The sequence below is a fragment of the Perognathus longimembris genome, chromosome 7, assembly GCF_023159225.1.
Source record: "Perognathus longimembris pacificus isolate PPM17 chromosome 7, ASM2315922v1, whole genome shotgun sequence".
Classification (NCBI taxonomy): domain Eukaryota; kingdom Metazoa; phylum Chordata; class Mammalia; order Rodentia; family Heteromyidae; genus Perognathus; species Perognathus longimembris.
In genome coordinates, this window is record NC_063167.1 from 20,726,145 (window position 1) to 20,750,469 (window position 24,325).

Consider the following 24,325-nt stretch of genomic DNA (forward strand, 5'->3'; position numbering starts at 1 on the left):
TATAGACATCAATTAGAACACCACAGATCCAGTCATCCTTGACCTGTAAAGCCACCAGGACACTTCCTTTCTTTGACCTGTCACTAAGGTATCTCTGTGTTGCATGGCCCTCAGAGAAGCAGTGCACCCAGTAGTAAGAGCTCCAGAGTCAAAATGCATGGATTGGAATCCTCACTCTGCTGCTTACCCGTTGTTTGACACTAAGAAAGTTACTTAATCTCTCTGGACCCCAGGGTTATCATCTTTAAAATGGAGGTAAGGATGGCACCTGTCTATTAGTTGTTTCAGTAAATGATACATCTCTTCTAGTAGGCACATTTTATGTGATTCATTTGCATCCTTCAAAGTACCTTGGATTTAGTGCTCAAAGCAGCATTGTTGAATGATGGCATGGTGGGACTCTTATTTATTGGATGTCCATGGTGATGATGTAGCCCCCAGACGACTCTTAATCTTTCCAATAATCTAGCACATTGAAGCCCCTATGCTCCCATCCTTCCTGCATTAAGCTTCAGCCCACCCTAGCTAACGAGTCTGCTCAATTTTCCATAAAACTGCATGTCCTTTTGTCCCTTTTGGGCCTTGGTTTTAGTGCTTCCACTTGCTGAATGTCTCCTTCTGCTCCAGTGACCCAAAGTTTAAAGGTCATTGGGTCAGACAAAGTTCCTCAGGGCCAAACTTAATCCTTAGCTTTGGCTGTTATCCCAGAGGTCCTGTTTGTCTCATCTGTTCCATTTGTGTTATAACACTGCACTATTAGAAACATATTTCATTTATTAGCTGATTCTTTTTGGCCAGTCCTGGGCCTTGGACTCAGGGCCTGAGCACTGTCCCTGGCTTCTTCCCGCTCAAGGCTAGCACTCTGCCACTTGAGCCACAGCGCCGCTTCTGGCCGTTTTCTGTATATGTGGTGCTGGGGAACCGAACCTAGGGCCTCATGTATCCGAGGCAGGCACTCTTGCCACTAGGCTATATCCCCAGCCCTATTAGCTGATTCTTTAAGAGTGACTACTATCTATCCTCCCCCATTTTAGCATCGTTGGAATTGAGTTGCATGTTACAGTTGATGCCAGACTGATGAGCAGTGTCTTTCTTTGTCTTAATGAAATACTCATGTAGCTAGGCTGAGCACCAGTGGATACTCAGTAGGCTGAGACCTAGAAGGTCATGGTTCAAAGTCAGCCCAAGCAGAAAAGTCCACAAGATAGCATCTCCAGTAAATCAGTGAAAAGCAAGGCTGGAAGTATGACTCAAGTGGTAAAGTACCAAATGTGAGCAAGAAAGCTGAGCAAGAGCAAGAGGCACAGGGTTTAAACATTGATACGGGCAAGAAAAAATAATGGCATACCTTACAATTAGAAATGTCTTAGATAAATGAGACAAAATTATTTTTGAAATGTATGTGTATTGTATTGAGCTTGAACTCAAGGCCTCATGTTCTTTCTATCTGTTTTTCAAGCTCTGTTTTTTTTTGTTTACAGCTGGTGTTCTACAACTTGAGCCAGTTCTAATTCTGTCTTTTTGCTGGTTAATTCATGATAAGAGTCTTAGGCTTGTCTTCCAGACTGGCTCGAACAATCCTGGTCTCAGCCTTCTGAGTAGCTAGGATTGTCAGTCACTGGCCTCTGGTGAAATAGAAACACTTTTATGTGCATATGTCCATCTTTTCAAATGGATTGTGTATTTTGAGTCATAGATATGTCTTATTAGTATTTAATTGAAAAGATGTACTTTCATTAGTTTTTTTTTCTTCAGAAGACAGATTTAATTGCCAGACATATACAAGTGCACTCACAATACACTTATACCCACAAAATACTTCAGGCATTTTTACATTTTTATTTTAGGCATAAACTGAGCATGCTATCCCCATACCTCATCAAAAAAATGAACAAAAAAATCTCAGTTTTATCCTTCCCCCCCATAATCTAGAAAACTCTCCCTCACCTATTCTGTAACCTTCTTTGTTGGGGGCAGTGAGGATGGACGTTTCCCACAGAAGCAATGGTACCAGAGGAGGACATGCCTCTCCCTCCTACAACTAAAACAGAGTGTATCAATTTGTGAAATATTAATGCAAGAAGTCTATATGGACCTTTTTATTTTTACCCAAGGACCAGTAGCTTCACTCTCTACACACAATGGAAAGTTTACAGTTTCTAAGAAACACTAAGGGTTGTTTTCATGAGCTTCAACCACAACTTTGGGAGGCCTAATCAGCCCTTTCTACTTGGGAACAGAGGAGGGGCAGGCCAGGGCTTCTGCAGATCAGGGTCTTACTTAAAGGAGACTCTACAATGTCCAACCTCCTAGCTGGTGCTCAAATCTTGAATGGCCTCCCTAGAACTGGAAGAGCGAAAACACCGCTTCCAAATTAGTTTGTTGATAGAAGCTAGAGAATTAAGGCTTCCCAGGAAAGAGGGTTGACTATAAGGAATCACTGGCACTGCCTTCCCCAACCAATCCACTGCCAGGATTTATCAATCAAATGTCTCTATTGATCTCAAGGCTTCAGATGTGCAGGAAACAACCTACTCTGCACAATTGCTTGGATGACTGAACCAGAGCTTGTGAAAGTCCTAAATATCCCATTCAGAGGTTACAGACTTGTTTATGCCTTGTTTTTCTGTTTTGTTGGTCTTACTACTTCAAGGCCTCACATTCTTTCTTAGCTTGCTTTCTGGTGCTTTAATACTTGAGCCACATCTCTAGCTTGGCTTTTGGCTGGTTCAGTGGAGGAGTCTCATGAAATTTTTTTTCCTAGGCTGGCTTTGAACTGCAATCCTCCAGGTTTCAGCTTCCTGAGCAGATAGGGTTATGGGAATGAGCCATGCCTGGCTTACTCTCATTTTTCTATGAGTCTAGTTTAATAGACTATAGAGTTTAGAGTTGCCTAAGAGGATTTGTGGAAATACGTGACTTATCCTTTTACTAACTACTACTAGTTTTCTAGATTTAGAAATCTAAATGAACATATACAGCCATTCATTCACTTAACAAGCATGTACTAAGTCCCTACTATCCACTTGGTGCTGGCTAAAACACACTCCCTATAATAGAGTACAGTCTAGTAAAAAGAGACAGATGGCAGATGGAGACTCTCAGCACAGTTTGGTAAATGTTGTGATAGGAGATAAGCACAGGACATTGAGAACCCAGGAAAGAGGATTTGGCTTTGGAAGGAGGGCAGAGAGGGCTTCCCAGAGGATGTTTAACATGACTCATACTTAGGACGATGACAAAGGTAATGGCATATGGGAAGGCTTAGAGGCATAAATCCTGTGGTACACTCAAGGACATGCAAAGCATGTCTAGAGTGTCTGCAGGCAGGGAGTCAGAAGAGGAAGCACTTTTAGGGAGCATGTAATTTGTGGCAACATGTTTCGTGTGCTATTCATTTCCCAGGATGCCTTGTGTGATCAGGCTTCAGGAACAACTGAGGTTGAAGTTGACTCCAAAGGTCAGAGTACCACTCACTCACGGACAGAGACAAGGACATTGTTTTAGATAGGCCTCATGCAACCCCACATGAATTTTTTGGGATGAGTGCTCTCCAGGCTTAGGGAGAGCAGTAATCTGAGAGGTGATGGATTGCTAAGGGGAGTTTCCCCTTAAAAGGGTGCCAGGTTAGGAAACTAGGCATGTCAACTGCAAAGGTACTCAGTAGTGAGCCACAGAAACCTCAACATCTTTGGACCTGCTTGGCAGTCAAATTCACTGTGTGCATGGTTCCTTGCTAAGAAGTTTCGAACATTAGAAAGGAAACTGGTAGGCAAACGAAGGTGGCTCACACCTGTAATCCTAGCTACATGGAAGGTTGAGATAAGAAGAACCATGTTTTGAAGCCAACCCAGGCAGAAAAGCTCACAAGATCCCTTCTTGACCAATAGCTGGACACAGCACAGTGGCATGTGCCTGCCATCCTGGCTACAATGAGAAGCCTAAAATAGGCTGATCTCAGTTCAGGCACGTGCCTGGACAGGAAGCGAGACCTTATCTCAAATATAACCAGAAGAAAAGGGCTGGGGGATGTGACTCAGTGGTAGAGCACATGCCTAGCCAACTATGAGATCTTAAGTCCAAACCCCAATACAGAGATAGAGAGAGAGAGAGAGAGAGACAGAGACAGACACACAGACTAGCATTTGCACAGAGCTTGGCACCTAGTAGATACTCAGCAAACGGTAGCTATTCTTAAATTACTGCCTACAATTTTTATGCTTTGAACTTCTCAAATAATTCTTATAATTTTTGTTTATTTTTAACACTAAGCCTATGAGACAGTTGAGCAGTGTCCCCTTTTTACAACCAAGAACTGAGTAATTTCCAAATGACTTCCACAGTGCATAAAGTTAAGGGAAAATTGAATTTATTTGATGGACCAGGCATGATGCCTATGCCAAATGCCCCCAAATGCTAATGGCTGAGTGAATAACACATCAGCAAGCACAAATGGATACAATAAGTCCACAAGTGTTTGTTGAAGATTATTGAGAACTATGGCAGTAATCTTAAAGGACAGATAATTGAAAGGGTGTAGAATGGCAGAATGCCGGAGACAAAAGGTATAGACCAAGTCAGTCACATAGGGGTGAAGTGGAAGAAGAGACTGGAGACTATTCGCTTGGCTCTAGCGATGGGTCTGCCTGAGGAAGCCATAGCAATCAGGGAGATGTGATGGGAGTGTGGGAGGAGTCTTGAAGATTCCACTCAGGCAGAAAGTCAGCCCATCAGCAGCCATCAATTGGGCCCTTATTGACCAGTGAAGAAATACATAGTGAAGACTTCTGGGCAGGAAGGGAGTAGCAGTCTACAGGGAGATGGTTCTAGCTAGTAGCTATGACCTAAAGGTAAGCCAAGCCTCAATTTGTCAGCCATCCTTGAGCAAAGTAAGAAGCCAGTAGAGGATGGGTCATCTTAACCTGGTGACCAACCCGTGAGAAGTTGAGTGGTGATTCGAAGGGAGGGAGATGAAGAGGGAAAGAGATTGAACATTGGTTGTAAGCTTTTTCTACTGGCCTTTTCTGGAAGCCTCTCATTCATGTTTATGGCCTATGGCAAATGGGAAACTGCCTTATAAATGAGGAAACTGAGGTTTATAGAGAGTAAGTAACTTGATCATGGGCATTAAACTGTAAATGATGAAACTGGGGTCCAAAACTATGTCTTACATTGAAGTCCTACTTTACCTACTATAACCCTACCTCCTCCCTTGTAAAGGCCTCTGAGCTTGTAAACCAGGCTCCAGGAGGACTTATAGTTGCGGACAGAAATCAGAACCTGGGAAAGGTAGATGGAAAGACTTCTGAGTTTTTGTTTTCTATGTTCTTCATAAACTCTGCAGGTGAGGAAAGTTTGTACACAGGCAGGGTGATATTCAGGTAGGAATATCTTCTAGAAGCTGCAAATCTGTAGGGAGAGGAGTAGAGAACAGCGATGGGCACCTACTGAGAAGCCTTTGGAAGGCAGAGAGGTGGGAACAGATAAGCTTCCTGTTAGGGTGGAACACCAGGGCACAGCATACAGGATATCCACAGCCAGGGGCAGTTGGGGCAAGGGAAAGGACAGTAGGAGCAGGTCGTATTAAGACACACAGATGGGGGGCTGGGGATATAGCCTAGTGGCAAGAGTGCCTGCCTCGGATACACGAGGCCCTAGGTTCGATTCCCCAGCACCACAAATACAGAAAACGGCCAGAAGCGGCGCTGTGGCTCAAGTGGCAGAGTGCTAGCCTTGAGTGGGAAGAAGCCAGGGACAGTGCTCAGGCCCTGAGTCCAAGGCCCAGGACTGGCCAAAAAAAAAAAAAAAAAAAAGACACACAGATGGTTACATGCACACATGGCCACTGGGCTCTGAGGCTTCCCAGGGCTGGCTCACACAATCTTCCTGTTACACTCTTGAAATGGGCTAATTTTCAAAGCATAACTCAAATTTCCACCCCTAGTAGCCTTTCAGTTCTTGTTTATATTTCTGTATTTTTTTTGGGGGGGGGGCAGTCTTGGGCCTTGGACTCAGGGCCTGAGCACTGTCCCTGGCTTCTTCCCGCTCAAGGCTAGCACTCTGCCACTTGAGCCACAGCGCTGCTTCTGGCCGTTTTCTGTATATGTGGTGCTGGGGAATCGAACCTAGGGCCTCATGTATCCGAGGCAGGCACTCTTGCCACTAGGCTATATCCCCAGCCCCTATATTTCTGTATTTTAATTAATTTTTGTGCTAGTACTGGGGCTTGAACACAGGGCCTTGTACTCTTGCTTGGCCTTTTCACTTCCCACTGACTCTACCATTTGAGTTAAGCTTCCAGTTCCAGTTTTTTTGCTGGTTAATTGGAAATAAGAGTCACTCGGATTTGACAATACTTGATCCTCAGATCTTATCTTCTCGAGTAGCTAAGATTATAGACCTGAGCCACTGGCGCCCAGTTTTGTTGTTCATCTTTATAACCTCCATGGTGAAAAGCATGGGTGGCACATAATACTAGGCGGCACAAAATAGGTGCTAAGTAAATATTTGTTGAGCTGAACCGAGCAGTTGAAGAGATAGAATAAAATATTATTTGGGGCAACAACTAGTTATTCATTGTGAGCTGTATCTTCTTCATTTGTGGACTGGAATAATCACTGTTAGGTTTGAATGAGATATGTAGGTTGGTCATTAACTGGTAATTATTACTATTGGCTGGCAACAACTGGAAGTATAATGAAACCTAAGGTGAAGAACTTCCAGAAAGATAGAATGTTCAATAAGGGATCTTTGTATGTCATAGCCAGCTTTCCCTTTCTTACACACAAAGACACAGATACACACAGACATATGTATACTTGTGTATACATACACACACACAGAGGCAGTGAAGGATGCTAGGCAAACTATAAACCGTGTACACTGGTAACGTATGTGTTATGGTTATTTTTTCCTCCTGAATAGAAGATATTCTTTGTAATCTAAATTTTGTCCTACCGTGGCTAGTTGAAATGACTTTCTGGCTAGTTTCATGATTTTAGCATCAACATTGATAAGGTTTTGTTTCCCAGCTAGATAACAGGCCCACCTGTATGTCTTGCTATTTACTGGATTTTCTAAGTAAAATTGTGTCTACCCCACAGTTTGGTGGCTGCCTTGGGAAGGAAATAAGGAACTCAAGAATTCCAGAACCAGCAAGCACCACATTGTCCAGCCTATCACACACACACACAACACCCTCTGTGGTAAAAACAAAGCAGCTATGTGGCAGGCCTGCCCAACAGAAATTCTCCCTTCAGCTGAGACCTGAGGCGGGCTGAGGATACCGAACAAAGGTCTGGCATCTGTAGGCACAATCCATAGGGAGAAAGGGGCCAGGATTTTCCGTGACCCTGACAACTCTATCTTATCACAGCATCCCCCTCCCAGTCAGCAACTTTCTCCTCACCTGTGGGTCTGAGTGTCACCCAAAGCCAGGAGGTTATCGTCTAGAAGGAGGACTTCAAGAACCAAGCCTCCTAGTTGGAGCTGTGGCCCAGCTCCCTTAGGACTCAGCTTCCCTAGAGGCCAGGCCCTAGGACCCTTGCTGCCTGCCCTTCTTCTGCTCTCCGTGGGCCAGTCCTCCTGTCCTCAAGAAGGGCAAGGCCAGACCTTTTGCCTTCTCCACAGCACAACCCTCTTGGGCACTCTCCCTTGGCTCCCCTCCCCCACCCCGCCACCCCTTTCAGGGCATAAGGGACCTTTTCTATTTGCAGAGCCTAAAGAAGCCGGTTGCCAAGGTGACAGGAGCAGGAACAGCAGGGAGCTTGCCATGGGGGAGGGGCTTTGCCCCCAAACAGCTGTCAGTGGGAGCGGTCCCAGCTGGGACTAAGAGGGTTTGCCTCTTTGGGAGGAAATACCCCTAGGATGTCAAATTTCTTTCTGCCACACTTCCCCCAGTACCCCAGAATTCTCCCCTGTCTAATTTCCCTGGAGGCAGTCAGCAAGCCAGCTAAAAAAAAAAACACCCCAAAAACAAATAAACCCATGACAAATGAAAACAGAACTCTAGCCTCTTTGCTGCTGCTGGGTGATAGCTAGCGCTCTGGCGCTCTCTCTCTCTCTCTCTCTCTCTCTTTCCTTCCCTTCCTCCCTCCCCCTCCCCCTTTTGCTTTTCTGCTCTCTCAGGCTCCCCTCCCTCCCATGGTTCATTCACAGTGGGCTAGCTGGGCAGAAGGCCAGAAGTCACCTCTGCCTGGGGAACTGTGCAGCCCAGGACAGGTGCTGCTCCCGGCTGTCCCCCCATCAGGCTGCAAGAATTATTTCAGTCTCTTTGTTCAGAGGCATTGAGGGGATCTGCGCTCCTATGCTTCCCCCAGTTGCCTTCCAATTGGGAGGTGGGAGTCAGGGCTTTCAGAGAGGAGGAAGGAGTGGGAGAGAAAGGAAGAATAGGACCAACGGTGGGAGGCAGGAACAATGCAAGACCCACTGATCTGTGTCTCTGTGTAGAGGGTCTTTGTCCTACTCAGCTTACAGCTGCCCCACAGAATGCTCTGTGGGGCTAATGGTCTTTGCACTGCATTGTCTACAATACAGCTAGTCACAGGCCACACCTATGCCCTTGGACCTCAAACCTAAGGCTCAAGAGCAGAGAACTCACCATCTGGCTCTAGAAACCCAAACAGCCTTTAGAAGCACCATGTTCTTTGAACTCTGGGTTGGAAACAAGAAAGGCAACAGAAACCCCTATCCTTGTAAGATCTGAGAGCTACATATGGCTGGATGGTGAAAGATGCAGGAGCTCACTATGGCAGGGGTGGAGCTGGATTCCAGTTCTGCCACCTGGGTGACCTTGAAGGTCCTGTGTAGTGAGTTCTTGGGGAACCTCCCTGAGCCTTAGTTTTTCCATCTGTAAAATGGATAAAACACCTATTTTGTAGGGCTTTTTCAAAGGTTTAGAAGTGCCTGCTATATTATCTTGTACATGATAGATAGACTAAGCGGTGGTCCTCTCTCTCTGTTAAATTTTCTTGAGACCCCAGAGATCTGAGCAGCCTCAAGAGGAACCCAAGAACATCTTTGTTTTGAGCCATCTGTAGGATTTAAGGGGTTGGCATAGATTTACAAAGAAGCCAAGCTTTGGCCTGAGCAGCAATGGGGATCTCAGGAAGTCTTGAATCCTGATATTGTTCCAGGGTTTGTGGTTTGGGAGAACATAGAGGGAATGTAGTTTTTGGGTCCTAGCTCTGTCCTGAGTTGCTCTGAACACATTGTGTGATTCCATACTTTTACTCTTCTGAGCCTCAGCTTCTTTGTCCATAAAAGGCAGAGGCTGGCCCCGTCCATGGAGAAACCAATGCCAGACAGTGAGGAACTTTTCCAACTCCAGCTCAGCAGTGACGACTGAAAGGCAGCGACAGACCCTTTGTCCCAGTGATTTCTGATATCTCAACAAGGTACATAAATGACTTTAGCTCCATTTTCCTCCAATTTAGTGCCACATGCTCAATCTGTGCTTCCTTTTGCCTTTTCATACTTTGCCTCCTGCCTTTCCTTATTAAGATTTAAGTTCCAAACTCTGAAGTGGTATACTCCTGTAATCCCAGCCCTTGGGAAATGAAGGCACGAGAAGGACCACAAGGTTCAAGGTTAGCCTGGGTTTCACTGTCCAACAATATTTTTTAAAAAAAGACTCAAGTGACACTTTCTTTGAAAGATAACTCTGAATTATCCTATGTGGGAGAGTTAGCCATCTATGTCTATTGTACCTACAATAGTATTACAAAATTCAATTGATTTGTTTGTATATCTGGCTCCCTCCTTTTGCCCATATACTCTTTCAAGTAAGAAATCATACTTTGACCATTTTTTCCTATTCTTTTCTTTTTTCCTGGTACCGGGGATTGAACCCAGAGCCTCTTGTATGCTAGTCAAATAAATGTTCTACCATTGAGCTATACCTTTATCCCCAACCACTCTGGATTAAGTCTAGTGAAGAACATATAGTAGGTTCTTTAGCAAACACACACACAGACATAGACACAGACAGACAGACAGACACATACAGTTTTACTGAGCTATAAAATGGTCTAGATGAGGGCCAGTGCTTTCCCTGAGGATGAGACCAGAGTAATTCACTTTTTAATATCAAATCATACAAATCATACGGTTTACCACTATATTTGTTTCTCTGGAATAACAGAACTTTGTCTTATTCTGCAGACTGGTAAGTCTGGCTTCTAGGGATCTTAGCAGACTTTTCCACTAAAGATTGCCTATACTAGGTAGTGCTGGGAAACGTTTAGCAGGGAGGAAGAAGTCTAGCCAGGAATACTGAATCATCCTCTTTGCAGAATTTACCCCAGAACTAATCAGCTGGATTTATTCTTTTAAAAAAAAATCCTCAAGTGTTGCCTTCACAGGCAGGCTTGTGTGGTTCCTCTCTTCAAGGTCAGATGGCTCTGTGCTCACAGTGCTCAAAGCTTAAGTAAAGTGCAGCTTTGAGAAGACCATGCTGCACTACTCCTGTCTTTCCACCCAGATTGCCCATCTTCATCTCACTGCCATCTGTACACTCAGAAGTGGCAACACCACTGGCAAACATGGTCAACAAGTATCTGCTGAGTGAGGAAAAATTAATGTGCCACTTCCCAACTCCCTGGGTGGTTGTCACACTTTCCTGGCTAACTCCTGTCCCTTTCCCTGCCTACTAGGAAGCTTCAAAACAGTCTACCTGCCAATCTCTGCTCACTTGGAATTAAGAGCTACGATCCAGTGCTCCAAATCTATCACCATGCCCATTACAAAGAAGGACTCACTGATTCCTACTCATGTGACTTCGTCTTGTAAGATTACACTGGAAGCATGAAGCAGGATCAGGAGCTGGTAAGCACAAGACTGGGAGAGGGAGCCAGGCTCTGGTGGCGCAAGCCTAAAATCCTGCCTACTCACTCATGAGGCTGAGATGTGAGAATTGCAGTTTGGAGCCAGACTAGGCAGACAAATCCTCCAGACTCTCATCTCCAATTAACTTGAAAAAAAAGTGAAGGTATGGCTCAAGTGGTAGGGAGTGAGCTTTGAGCAAAAAGGCCAAGTGAGAACACAAGATTCTGAGTTTAAGCTCCAACACTCCCCCCCCACCACCACCACCACGACTGGTAGAGGAGGAGACATGGCTGGTACTTTCTGGAGTTCTTACCTGGTGCAATGAGGGGGTGAGTTGCTACAGCGGGAACCGTCCGGCTGAGCCCAGCCCTGCTGTCCATGCTATCTGGCAGGCTGCTGTTGCCATCCCCTTTCTTGAGTGGCTCCATCACACTGTCAGTTATGCCAGGTTTAGCACCTGTAGGGGAAGCCTGAGCAGTGTTTCTGCCCTGCGAAGGGGCAGGCAGAGGCTGGCTACTGCCAGGGGTGGGTTTCAGGGCCAAGTTGGGCAGAACAGGCTGAGTAGGGGTAGGGCCCGAGGCTGCTGTAGCTGGTGTCTGCTGTGTTCGAAGGGTCAGATTCTGTACCTGGAAAAGAGGGGTCTATGGGAGTCCAGAGAATGAGGTAGGAGTAATGTCAACACACAACTAAGACAGGAAGAGTAAGGGATAGATCCAGGAATGGCCAAACAGGATAGTGGGTTGTAAAATCAGAAAGAGAGAAAGAGAGCCAGTTAGGGGCTGAATGAGGAATCAAGAGCAGATACAGTTTCTAAAGAGGACAAAAAAGGTCACTAGCAATCAGATCTACCAGCAGAAGGAACTGAATTCTGAGAAGTTACTGGTACCCAGAGGTAAGGGAGGGTAGGATCTCTCTCCTTTCCATGACTCCTCCCTCTACCTCCACCTCTAAACTATCAGGATTGGAGATATATATATCACTCAGGTAATTCCAAGGCACAGTGAAGCATGGCACTTCCCATGCTGGAAAAGGCCGTGGAAAAGTGAAAGTTAACTGACCAGCAAAGGCCATCAGGTAGAGGATTAGCTTGTTCCCAGCACAAGGCTGACAGACACGCTTACTCAGCACGGTCCCTGGCGCCCTCTGCTGGACACACAAGGGCTGTGCAAAACTGATCACCCTCCGCAAACCTCCTAGGTCTCTGTTGTGGAGCTGGTGTGGGAGATAAAAATGAGAAAGTCTCATCTCAGCTGCCACAGGATGCTCACAGTTGCAATAGCAGCCATGTGCTACGGACTAAAGGCAAGAGCTCAATACTCATCCTCGTTCTTAGGTGCCCGTTTCCCCACTCTTAGCTGTGTAACCTGAGGGATATTCCACTGGCAAAGCAGCAACAACAAAGTGAGTTACTTGGGGGTGGGGTGGAGTAGTGCAAGGTTTGAAGGCATCTGTGCACTGCCCTCTGTCTCCTTTACTCCACTTAAGGGACCAAAATGAAGTCAAGAGTGGCTGAGGCTCTCTGGATGGGCATGAAAGAGTGCCTGGACACACTGCTCACCCGCTTCCCTACAAGAGCTCAGCCTTTGCACAGACCTGGAGCTTCTTCAGAACTGCCCAATCCCAGCATCCCACCCCTCTACAGTGCTGCCCACCCCCCTACCCTCCCACCAGCATGGGGTCGTCCTCACCTGGGCAGGGGTAGGGGGCCGGGCGGGGGAGCCAGTGCCGAGCTCAGGCTGCACGGTAGCGACGGTGGCCGTGGGCGTGAAGATGAGCTGAGGGGACAAAGGAACAGTGCCGCCTAGGCTCCTAGCTACCTGCACCAGGTTACCTGGCTGGGCCTGGAATCACAGGAAACGAGGCGCCTTTTACCTGCCCAATGTGGGCTCAGCCACAGGGCAGAACAGTTGAGCCAGGGAGTAGATATAAGGGTGGCTAGGCAAGTGGAACAGGAGGCAAGAAAGGGCAGGAGGCCTGGGGGCTGGGGAGAGTCTCAGGGGGTTTGTAGCTCACTGACTCAAGCTGGGCAGTGACAGGATACAGAGGTGGGGGAAAAGAGCTGCTCTGGGGCTTTGGACCTTCTAGGAGAGGCTCATCCTAGAGGGGTCTGTGTTTCCAACATTCACTGAAGTCACTAATCTTCTGAGCATCCTGGGGTCCTTGGGCAGATACTGGACAACCATTTTCTAGCCTTGACCACTGGGCTGGGTTGAAACAAGACTATCCATAAGAATCAAATCAGAGATGCTATTTGGCTACTTTCTGGTCAAAGTTTGATTCAAGGCACCAAGAGGCTGCAATAGCAGAGGAGGCAGATGGCCTGGAGTCTGCTGGCATCTTGGACTGCGCTTTCCCTACAGCGCTGTGCTGATGCACAGAGGCTTGCTCCTCTGTGCATGTGTATCTTGTGGGGCAGCAGACAGGCATTAGGACCCCAGTGGGGGCACAGAGTAAGATATGGGATCAGTAAAGTGGAGGCAGGGTTGGGAAACAGAAGTCAGTTTTATGTTGTATCCCTGACAGCGGATGTGTCTTAAATGATGAGCTCAGAGCTGACAAGGAAAGCACCAAGCACCAAGTTCTGGCCACCAGAGCAAAGCAGGGGCAGGACTGTACTCTGAGATGGTGTGTTGAGGAGCAGAAGTAACTTCAGTGCATTAAATATGAGATTTGACCCTGGCTGGAGCCCCCTAGTGGTGTATTATTGCTTCCTGGAGACTGCTGCTAGTGCCCAAGACATCTCCTGAATATTAGATGCCTGTTAGGCTCCTAAAGTCCCCTGGATCCCTCAAGATCAGAGACACAGGAGAAACTCAAGCATGGTGGTCACTGCCTGGGTCTATTCAGCTCAAAGAAGCTTACCAAACTCTGGGAAGAAAGGGGCCCAGTGGGGAGGGCAGTGGAGGCGGCAGCAAACAGCAGGCTCTGGAGCTCCACCCCCAGGGGTGGTGGTGCACTTTTGGCCCCTGAGCTAGAGGTGGCCAGTCCTTGAATGGACATTCAGGGAGAGTCTCTGGGAGGAAAAAAAAATCCTATTTCTGTGCATTACTTGTGCATTACCTGTCTGTCTGCTCATCATCTCACAGTGTGAGTAGCTGAGAACTTTTGGGCATGGCTCAGGTACTTCCATCTTAGTTAATTCTGAGGAGTGGTATCTTATTAAGAAACAATTCTGTTTCACTTTAGGAAGACAGGGAAGGGAGGCATCCTGGGTGACTTTCTCAGTCTCAGATTAAAACTCCATCCTTCCTGTAGTTCTGGAGACCATGCCATGCTCCCCCTCGGCCTTCCAGGCCCACCCTGCTTTATTCCACCCACTTGCAGCTTCTCCTGGCCCTCAGTAACTTCCTTCCCGTCACTAACATCTGTCTTCCACCTTGTCTGTTTGTGTCCCCCTAGCCCAGGAGACACAGCCCAGGCTGTGGGTACTCACCATCTGTGCCCTGAGATACATTTGTGCTTGGCTTGCAGTCAGAGCTGGAGAAGATGTGTTGCCCAAAAGCACAGCTTGTTGGGCAAGACCAGAGGCTGTGGCCGAGTTGACGCTCTGAGCCCGGTTGATGAGCTGGGCTGCTGCTGGGGAGGCTGCCAGGTTGATCTGGTGAAAGAGACATGAGGAATAAGAAATGGGAGGCTCTTGGTGAATGGTGTCCCTATGTCTTTCTTTTTTTTTTAAGACTATGTAGCTCAGGCTGATCTAGAACTCATTATGTAGCCCAGGCTACTCTTGAACTCCTGACCTTCCTGCTTTCAGTTTCCCAAGTGCCAGGATTACAGTTCTGCACCACTATGACTGTTCCTCATCCATATCTTGCCCTCACTCTCTCTGTTGCTTGGTTTATGCAGTACCCTGGTTCTTGGGCTTAGGAGTTTCCCTGAGCACTGCCCCATCTCTAGCCTAGGTGCCGAACTTCAGGGAAGACCTGATGTTGAAAGACGCTGGCTAGCAAGAGCACCTTAACCTTGCAAAGATGACAGGGTGCTAATATAAGGCCTAGACAGAGGCTCACTTTTTTTTTTCTGGCAAGAACAACATATTTCATCTATGGTCCTATGGCTAAGGATTCCCCAGATTGGGGTCCAGAAGTCACAGGCATCTTGGGAAGAGGCAGAGCTGTGGCCTCTGCCTGCCACTCACACCCATTACTCACCGAAGATGATTGAGCTGGGGCCTGTGCAGACACACTGCTGCCAGAAGTGCTCCCTTGTCTGTTGGCCACCAAGCTTGCCTGGGAAAGAACAAACTCTGGTCACAAGTGCTCTAGCCTCCCCTCCTCTGTCCCCAGTCATTCTTGAGTCCTTAGCTTCCTGGGAGCATTGGACAGTGGTCAGGAAATCAGCTACTGAAGCCCAGACTTGCCTGACTCTTCCACATGGTCTTGGGCAAGGGCCCAGCCTCTCCTCTTAAAAGCAGAGATAACCATGCCTTACCAGAAGGTCGCTAAGCAGGCAAGCACCAATATCAAGCTTGCTATCACTACTGCCCGGCACTCCCCAGTTCTCCCAGCTCTCCACCCCACCCGCATGGCCCATGGTGCCATGCTGAATTTTGTGCACATGCTGTCTGGTGTGTCCAGTCAGCTGTCCCTTTGGCCAGCTTCTTCTCAGCTTCCAAGCATTAGCTTCAAGGAGACCCTAGCAGACTGTGCTTCCCTGACCACCCAGAGTAGGGCTGTCCTCCTTGTCCCTTGGTCATAGCAAGCTGTTCTTTTGTCACAGGGCTTATCATAGACATTTAAATATAACTTGCTTCTTTGTCTATTTCAGTTCCTGTTTACTTGTGATCTTTCAAGGAGACAAGGTCCACAGAAGGCACATCAAACATCTTGTTGAATGAATGGGTGAAAGAATAATAAATGTGTCCTCACAGAAGAGAGGCAAGCTGGGCAGGTGGACAGGTGAGCAGGCATGCCCTTTTGTGAGCATCTCCTTGGGGTAGCTGTCCCTGCCCTACAGCATGGGATGTAGTAAAAGGGGCTCCCTTAGCTCTTCCTCCCTGGGCCAGCTGGTGAGAACTGCAGCTGCCCCACTCACTAGCAGTGTCGTCCTGGAGTAAAGGATGTGCTGACAGCCATGCCTCCATGACAGGAGTTCTGGCGGGAAGCTTGAGGCAGGGCCTGCTTACTGCCCTTCTTGCTCAGATTCCTTGAAAGGAGCCTCAGTGCCAGGGTCTTCCGTGGCTCACCTGCTGTACGGCTGCCAGGCTCTGGAGCTGTGCACTGCTGAGGTGCTGCTGCTGCAGGGCTGCTGTCTGTAGCATGAGGTGCTGCTGCTGGGCGGCATACATCTGCTGCAGGTACTGGGCGGCTGTGCTGGGCTGCCTGTGCAGGGCCTGCTGGATCACCTGAGAAGGGTGACAGTGTGCCTGGGCATCAACCCGCTGCATGGAACGCCCCTCTGGTCATCCCTTGTTAACACCAGCTCATCAACTGGTCGGAGAAAGACCTCACCGTAACCCATCCCTCTCTCCAAGGGCAGGGGAGAGAGCTGTGTACAAGCTGTTTATGTTGTCTGTCTTACATCTGCCTTTGGCTCCTCCCTGACATGTTCACTTTTAATCAGTCATTAGCATCCCACCATCCCGACCTACTCTCAGGGAGGCAGAGGTTCCTAGGCCAGGCTTGGGTGGCACCCCCACCTCAAATGAGGTGCAGCATTAAATGAGGATGAAGTTCACAAGGCAAAGTGAAGAAATGGGCTGGGAAGAAGTTCCAAGTCAGCCTGTTCCACATTCGGCAGGAGCCAGATGAATTCAGATTCATGGGAAGGCAGCTGCCTCTCCGGAAGGCAGGGCTTCAAAGGTGGCCTGGTACCACTCCTCAGGTCCTGCCCAGAGCTTCCAGAGAGTTCATATCAGCCTCAGGTCACCTTTGTCTCGCAGGGTATGCCTATGACTCAGGACTGGCACATTTCCCTTTGACTTTTTCTCTCCCTACCCTTTTCTTTTCTTTGCTCCCTCTTTGTAGCCTCTCTCTCCCTCTCTCTCTCCTTCTCTCTTTTTCTGGCCTTACTGCTTTCAGAGATGGGCAGCTTTCTTCCTGCCAAGTGCCATTTGAATATCTATAACATCACTTGAGCTATCCAAAATTACCAATATAGACAGATGGCTGTGGGCTGCTGACAAGAAGAGAACATGCTTGTCCTGTCATATACCAAAGATTTCTCAGGCCTTGTTTGGTCCATGGGCCAGATATTCCCACCTCTGGCTGAGCAGCAGTCTCTAGAAAATAATAGAAGGCTGTTCTCAAATCTCCTGTCAACCAGGAACAAAGGAAAGTGAGTACCTTCCATAGCCCTGAGACCCCTTTTACATATGAGGCTTAGACACAGACCTTTCTCCTGCCATTTCTTCCCAGCTAATGCCCTGTACTGGCCCTGGCCAGGCTCCAGCCAACTTGTCTTTAACTATATGGAATCTCTGGCCCAAGACTGCTCCTGGACCTGGGCTTTGTCCCACAATTGAGCCTCTGGTCAAGATCTCCCCAACTCAGTATGATTTTTAGGCAGCTCCCAGTGAAAGCTCTGGGCTCAGACTTGGGATTCCGTGAAAGCTAAGGTCACAGATCTTCTATAGTCTTGGTGTCCCAGTGCTTGTGTAAGTGTCTCTCATTCCTCTCCTTTTCAGTGTACTTTGATCCTGTTTATATGAACTCCATTCCTTTTCACCATTGCTGCCTCATCTAAGCTTATTTTCCTTAGACTCCTGAAAGTGACATCCCCAGCAGCAGCTAAGACTCTGTGACATCTCCTTAACAGGGGCGTCAGTGAGTGGAATCAGGAGGAGCCCCAGTGCTTCTACCAGTGTACAGAGTACAGCCAGGGCAGAGTCCTCCAGCCTTTTGCAAACACATGTTCTCTCAAAACATTCTTGGATTCACACCATCACGGAGAAAAGGTTTGTGGTTTTTTTTTCCTCTCTCATGGCCTTCAATATATCTATTTTCCCTTCCTCCAACTTCCTTGACTGGAACTATCTTGCATTATTTCCCCTCCTCTAACTATGCACACACATGCCAGTGACTCAATCCCTCTTCCCATCTGGAGCCTTCAGGGTTATTTCACTAGACCAAGGTAACACTTCTTCTTGGCACTCTCTGTAGGTGATGAAGCAGTATGGTTCTGTCTCAATTGGGACCTTACCTGCACAGTCTGCCGGTCAGGAATCCCACTGTACACAGAAATCTGGGGCCCTGTGGGGCGGCCACTGCTACCACTGCTGCTACTGCTACAGCCATTGCTACTGCCAGACCCACTGGCACCGCTGGTCACACTGGCACTGCTGGATGTATGCGGGACTGGCAGCTCATTCTCCATGGCCTACAGGGTGGCACAGTCAGGGCACTCAGGTGGCAGGAGAGCAGGTGGATGCTAGAAGGGAAGAAGGAGGAGAGAAATGTTTAGAGAATGCATGTTGGAGAATATACATCCATATACTGAAGTTCTGCATTCATGAACTCAATCAGCCTTGAATGGAAATTCCAGGAATTTTTTATCTGTACTGAATGTACATGGAAGTTTGTGTGTGTGTGTGTGTGTGTGTGTGTGTGTGTGTGTGTTAAGTGTCTAAAGAATACAGAGTAAGCCACATGCTGGTGGCTCACACCTATAATCCTAGCTACTGAGGAGGCTGAGACCTGAGACCATGGTTCAAAGCCAAGCTGGGGAAAGAAAGTCCATGAAACTCTTATCTTCAATTAACCACCAGAAAATTGGAAGTGGTGCTGTGGCTCAAAATAGTAGAGTGCTAGCCTTGAGAAAATAGAGCTCAGGGTCCCACGTTCAACCCCTATGACCAGAAAAAGGAAAAAAAAAGAATACAGAGTTACAACTACTTATATAGAATTTACATGGCACTGGGTAGTATAACTAATCTTGAGACTACTTAAAATATATTGAGTGTGTGTACGTTATATGGAACTACCATACTATTTTATGTAAGGGATTTGATCTTAAATATTGGTGTCAGGAAGGTGGGGGTGGAGTCCTGGAATCAATGTCCTGCAGATACCAAGGCATGACTATATATGTATGTACCAGCTTTCTAAACAGCCTTCTTGGGGTCACTTGCAGATTAAGGCTTGGAGACACACTTGCCACAAAGGCCAGCCTGGGTTCACCAGGTGAGATTTGAAATCAGGCCTGTCTAATTCTAAAGCCTATGACCTGCTCCTTCTGCTAGAAAGGCAAAAAGAAGTGAAGGAACCATAAGTAGGGGACACCCTGAAATTAAACAAGGAAAAGAGGAGCTGTTCTAAAGTGATAGAGTGCTTGCCTAGCAAGAGCAAGTTCCTAAATTCAATCCTTAGTGTTGCAATACAATAAAATATGATAAAAAGAAATAAAATATCTCTTGTTTTTCCTGTGCAAAAACAGAGGCCCAGCCAGGCATCATGGGGTCACATCTGGAATCCTAACTACTCACAACGCTGAAATCTGAGGATCAAGGTTTGAGGCCAAACTAGCAAGAAAAGACTAAGAGACTCCACTTTCAATTAATCATCAAAATGCAGGAATGGAGGAGAGGCTCAAGTGGTAGAGTGCCAGCTGTGAGTGTAAAAAGCAGAGTAAGAGCTTGAGGCCCTGAAGTTCAAGCCCTAAGTCCAGAAAAAATAAAAAGCAGGCCCAGTTTTGTGGAGTGATTTATTCAAGGTGACATGGCTCTCTTTTGACTCTTCTCTACTACCATGGGAAGCATCCCCAGAAAGCCTGCCAGCTTCAGAGAGCTAGATATTGTCGTGAGAAACCAAATGACAGATCCCAGATCTCATTGGTCTTCTAGTGGAAGGAAACTGCAGTCTGGAACTGACTTAAATAAGGAAGCGTGGACCACTTATATTAGCTTCTGAACTTCTTCCACAGTTCAACTTTCAGGAAAGTTTTTTTTTTTTTTTTTTTTTTTTTATGTTTTCCCTACTTCCACTTCCTACTGTCTCACAGCTCAGACTAGTCGGAAGTAAAGGAGGCTTCCTGACGTTTCAGTGACAGCTACAGAGGTGACGGTGGACCCTCCTCATGTCCTGCCTGCTGGCTTCCCACATTCACAACTATGAATTCTTAACCTTGTACCGTCTTCACTTTACCTACCTCTCCAATTGCCTTTTATTTTCTTCTTGTACTCTTCCCTCTCTTCCTTCTAAGGAGTGCCTTGTTTCTTCCCCCCAAGGCCACCCATTCCCACTGCACATTCCCACTGTGAACCACAGTCAGTCACTAATGGCCAACAGCCAGAACTAGAAGTCTGGTTTTCTCTGGGCTCCAACTCACTGTGTGGTTTTGTATGAGGCCAGGCTCTGCACGACTGTCATTCCTATTTCAGCCAGTTCTCCCCTCCCAACCACAAGGGACCACTTTGAATGATGTGCTGACTGTAACTGGCTTGGAGAGTGATTATATTACCGGTCTCTGTTGCCCACAGGCCTAAGACTAGCAGCTGGAGAAATGCTGATGGTCTGTCCTTGCAGGAGCCGCCAAGTCTAGAAAACACTAGGCCTTTGTCCCCAGGGTCAGGGAAATCCATTTGCTGTGGATTACAGCTGTGACAGAGTTCCAAGCAAGCAAGGGTAATGATACTGAAAACAGAGTTCTCCAAACCTACCCTAAAGCCCTGGGGTCAGTCGGAGTGAGGGTTTTCTAATGGAATCAGGGCCTGACAGGAAATGAGAGGTCTAGTCAGCCCTACAATAGCTCCTGCTGGAGTTAGGCCATCCTGGGCTTGTGTATAGAGTTCGAAAACACAGATGAAGGGGTTGCTCTTTGGCTGCTTCTCTCTCTGAATTAGAAGGTAGTCAGAGACAAGGTTTGACTCCCTGGACTGAGGGAGTGTCAGCAAAGATTTCCACTCACATCACTGAATGTGAGTACTTGTTCACACTAATTAAACTGTGCCTTTGCAGTGTGGGCAGAAAGACACACCAATACATGCTAAATGGACTCGGCTTCAACCTCCTCCTCAAAATGTCCTGTTCCCTATCCTTCTATCACTTCAGTGTCTCTAGAAACTGGAGTAAATAAATGAAGGTCAACAAAGACACAAGTGAAAGATGTGAAGTTAGAGCAGATCATTTAAGTCCTAGCAATCAGAAGAGGATTTCATTGAAAAGCACAACAATGTAAAATTCATATAACTGTTTTCTGAAACAATATTGCTTTCTTCATAACTTATAAAAAGCAGGTTATATCAAGTACTTATATTTCAAGCTGGTACTTCTTCGTTGAAGAATATAGAGAGGAAACAGAGGGATTTGAGGCATGAGGATGTTTGTTTTGACTTATACACCAATTTGTTATTCTATGGCAGAGCAATACATATCTTGAATCTCCTATAGACCCTCTTCCAATTCTAATGGTGGCTTTGTGAAAGGCCATGTGAAGAGACAGGGATATGTGAGGAAAAAAGCTTTGTGAAGACACAGGCAAAGATTAGAACTCTGCTACCATACACCCAAGACCCTCAGGGCCACTAGAAGATAGGAAGAGTTAGGGAAGGACTTCAGAAGATCAGCCCAGTTGACATCTGGGTTTTGGAGTTCAAGTCTCCAGAGTAGTGAGACAATACATTTCTGTTGTTTCAAACCACCCAGTTTGTGGTATTTGGTTATGGCAGCTCGAGAATATACTAAATTATATTGCCTACTACTAAATCTCACTAGCTGAAAAAGGTCCAATGAAATTAGAAAGAAAACGTGTGAATACATAAAAAGCAGCCTTGTTAACATAACGGCTTGGCATGCTTCTAGGCAGGGGGCAGCAAAATGGGGTCCTTTGGCAACACTTCAAAAATGCCAATTTTCCGACCCTACTTCAGACCAAATGAAGCAGAAATTCTGGAAATGGGGTTCAGTGTCAGACACATGGGGAATTCAAATACACATAAAGTCTAAAGTTTTTGCATCAAGAGTGGTGTTATCAACTTCATGGGAGATGAAGAACAGCAGTCGTATGTAAGGTAGTTAGGGGACGAGAAGTCAGGGATGGAAAGTACCAAAATTTCTTCCTGTTGACAACCCTAAATGCCTGCATGTGGCAAGGAGGGGTACAGGCAGCTCTCAGACCGCCATCATGTACTACGATGCCCCCTTGCACCAGGGTCCAGAGTCAGTCATACTAGACATTGTGTCTTTTCCCAGACCCTTTCCTCTGCATGGGCCACTCTTGGCATCCCTTTCCCATCTCCTTGGCCAGAACCTGCTCATCCTGTGCCTTTCAGCCATATCCACTTTTCCAGAATCTTCCTTTTTGTATTCCAGCCTGGGTTTGGTGCCTCCTTCTCACCTTTTATACTGCAGCAGGGCAGTTGATTGTCCTCACCAGGCAGTAACAATTATTTTCAGACTACCAAATAGATATTTATCCCCAACACTGTGCCTGGCCAACAACAGTGCCTGTGAAGTGAAGAATGAATAGAGCTAGAAGCATTGCCAGCAGACCTTATTCCTGACAAGAACCCTTGCCCCGAACTTCAGTCTTTTTACTGTGCTTTTGCAGTATTCTATATATAATTTCCTTAATGTAAATTTAGTGTTAATTAGCTAACCAATCATTAATGAGTGATAAATGCAACAGTAGAAAGTTCCCAATGTTTTGTCGCTAGCCTGTCATTTTTAAGTATGTAAAGGGGTAGGGAGACAACTTTTTGATCACTATAATGATCAGTTTTTGCTGAAGTGGCCTTATTTTCAAGAGGTGAAAACATTTCACACAGAATGAAGGTAGTCTGCTATGCCATGTACCTAGCATGCATGAGACCATATGGCGGTTGAGATCCTTTCAGTTGGCCAAAAGTGATACTGTAATGAAAATGAAATGTAAATGGTCCTTCAACTGAGGCCTTGCAAGGCAAAGCCAGCTAGCTATGCCACGTTTGTAGGTGCTGAAGCTAGGTCAATGGAAAACTAAGCTATTTATGTTAGGTTATAGCTTTTAAAACTAAGGTAGTAATGAAGTTCTGAATGTTCCCAAGGCATACTTTTCTAGCTATTCTCTTGGCCTGTGTCTGGCACCTACATCCTTGATGATTGTTCTTTTGATCCAGTCTGGATTTTTTTTTTTTTTTTTTTTGGCCAGTCCTGGGGCTTGGACTCAGGGCTTGAGCACGGTCCCTGGCTTCTTTTTGCTCAAGGCTAGCACTCTGCCACTTGAGCCACAGCGCCACTTCTGGCTGTTTTCTGTATATGTGGTGCTGGGGAATTGAACCCAGGGCTTCATGTATACGAGGCAAGCACTCTTGTCACTAGGCCATATCCCCAGCCCCCAGTCTGGATTTTTAAAAAAATAAATAAATTTGAAGAAAAAAAAAGAACCCTTGTGTAAGATTCTGACACCCTGTGGAAATGTCATGTTATGTTATCTGAGAAAATACCTTTGAAACTGTTTTGTTTTAAATAGTAAGGAGATGCATTTAACAAAGCAGTTTATGAGTACAGTACATCTTGATCAGTGTCACCGCTTTCAATAATTTCAGCCCCCCTTCTATCAACACCTTCCCTACTTAATTTTGTAGTATATACAATGAATACTTGACTTCTCTCCTTCAATTGTCTACCCCATTCCCCTGGACTCAACCCCCCATCTCCCACCTCTTGCAAGTACCCATTTCCTGTTGCTCATTTTGATAGGCTTTGACTTTGTCTTTCTAAGGAATTACATTATTTGAGTTCTCCCTCGAGAACTTATTTTGAACCTTATTTCTGTTAATATAATTGGAACCACTTGCATACCACCCAACACGTTTACTTACAGATTTATAGGCAAATTCTAGCTACCACAGATGAGGAAAACCATGCAACCTTTGTTTCTCTGGGACTGACTTATGTCATTTAATATAATTTTTCCAATTCTTTCCATTTCCTTATGAATGGTACAATTCCATTCTTTCTAACAGATAAGTAAAATCCCATTGTATATATGTACCAGGTTTTCTTGACCCATTTTTCCATTGAAGGGCATCTATGGTTACAGTAAAGCCACTAGCATGACCATGTTCACTGAAACTCTTTTTTTTTTTTTTTTTTTTTTTGGCCAGTCCTGGGCCTTGGACTCCGGGCCTGAGCACTGTCCCTGGCTTCTTCCCGCTCAAGGCTAGCACTCCGCCACTTGAGCCACAGCGCCGCTTCTGGCCGTTTTCTGTATATGTGGTGCTGGGGAATCGAACCTAGGGCCTCGTGTATCCGAGGCAGGCACTCTTGCCACTAGGCTATATCCCCAGCCCCTCACTGAAACTCTTAATAGATCATGAGTAATACCTTTATTCAAGTTTGTGGGTCCAGATTTCTATGCTCAATATGTAGGACCAACACATATAAATTTTGATTTAGCAAAGAGGTGAGAGAAAAAAATGAAAGGAAAGAAGTGATGGGTAATGGCACTTGGTTACTGTGAATGGCATATGCTGGAGTTCCTGGCTAGGAAGCCTGGGTTCTAGACCCAATCACTCCTCTATACTGACAGAGATGATAATATCCTACCTCCTACCTCACAGAGCTCCTGCAAAAATGAACCAAGA

At 46.4% G+C, this 24,325-nt stretch overlaps 1 protein-coding gene across 2 annotated transcripts in view; it reads right to left on the reverse strand.

Moving 5' to 3' along the window:
- Positions 1 to 24,325, reverse strand: part of Phc2 (polyhomeotic homolog 2) — a 96,375-nt gene that overhangs the window by 32,120 nt on the left and 39,930 nt on the right. For both annotated transcript variants that reach the window (XM_048350821.1, XM_048350822.1), the window contains exons 2-7: positions 17,965 to 18,192; positions 16,010 to 16,168; positions 14,976 to 15,053; positions 14,258 to 14,422; positions 12,513 to 12,599; positions 11,138 to 11,450 (exon numbers count right to left, since the gene is read on the reverse strand). In XM_048350821.1, the coding sequence (XP_048206778.1) occupies positions 11,138 to 11,450; positions 12,513 to 12,599; positions 14,258 to 14,422; positions 14,976 to 15,053; positions 16,010 to 16,168; positions 17,965 to 18,138 (976 nt within the window). In that variant the 5' untranslated portion in view covers positions 18,139 to 18,192. The remainder of the gene's footprint in view (positions 1 to 11,137; positions 11,451 to 12,512; positions 12,600 to 14,257; positions 14,423 to 14,975; positions 15,054 to 16,009; positions 16,169 to 17,964; positions 18,193 to 24,325) is intronic.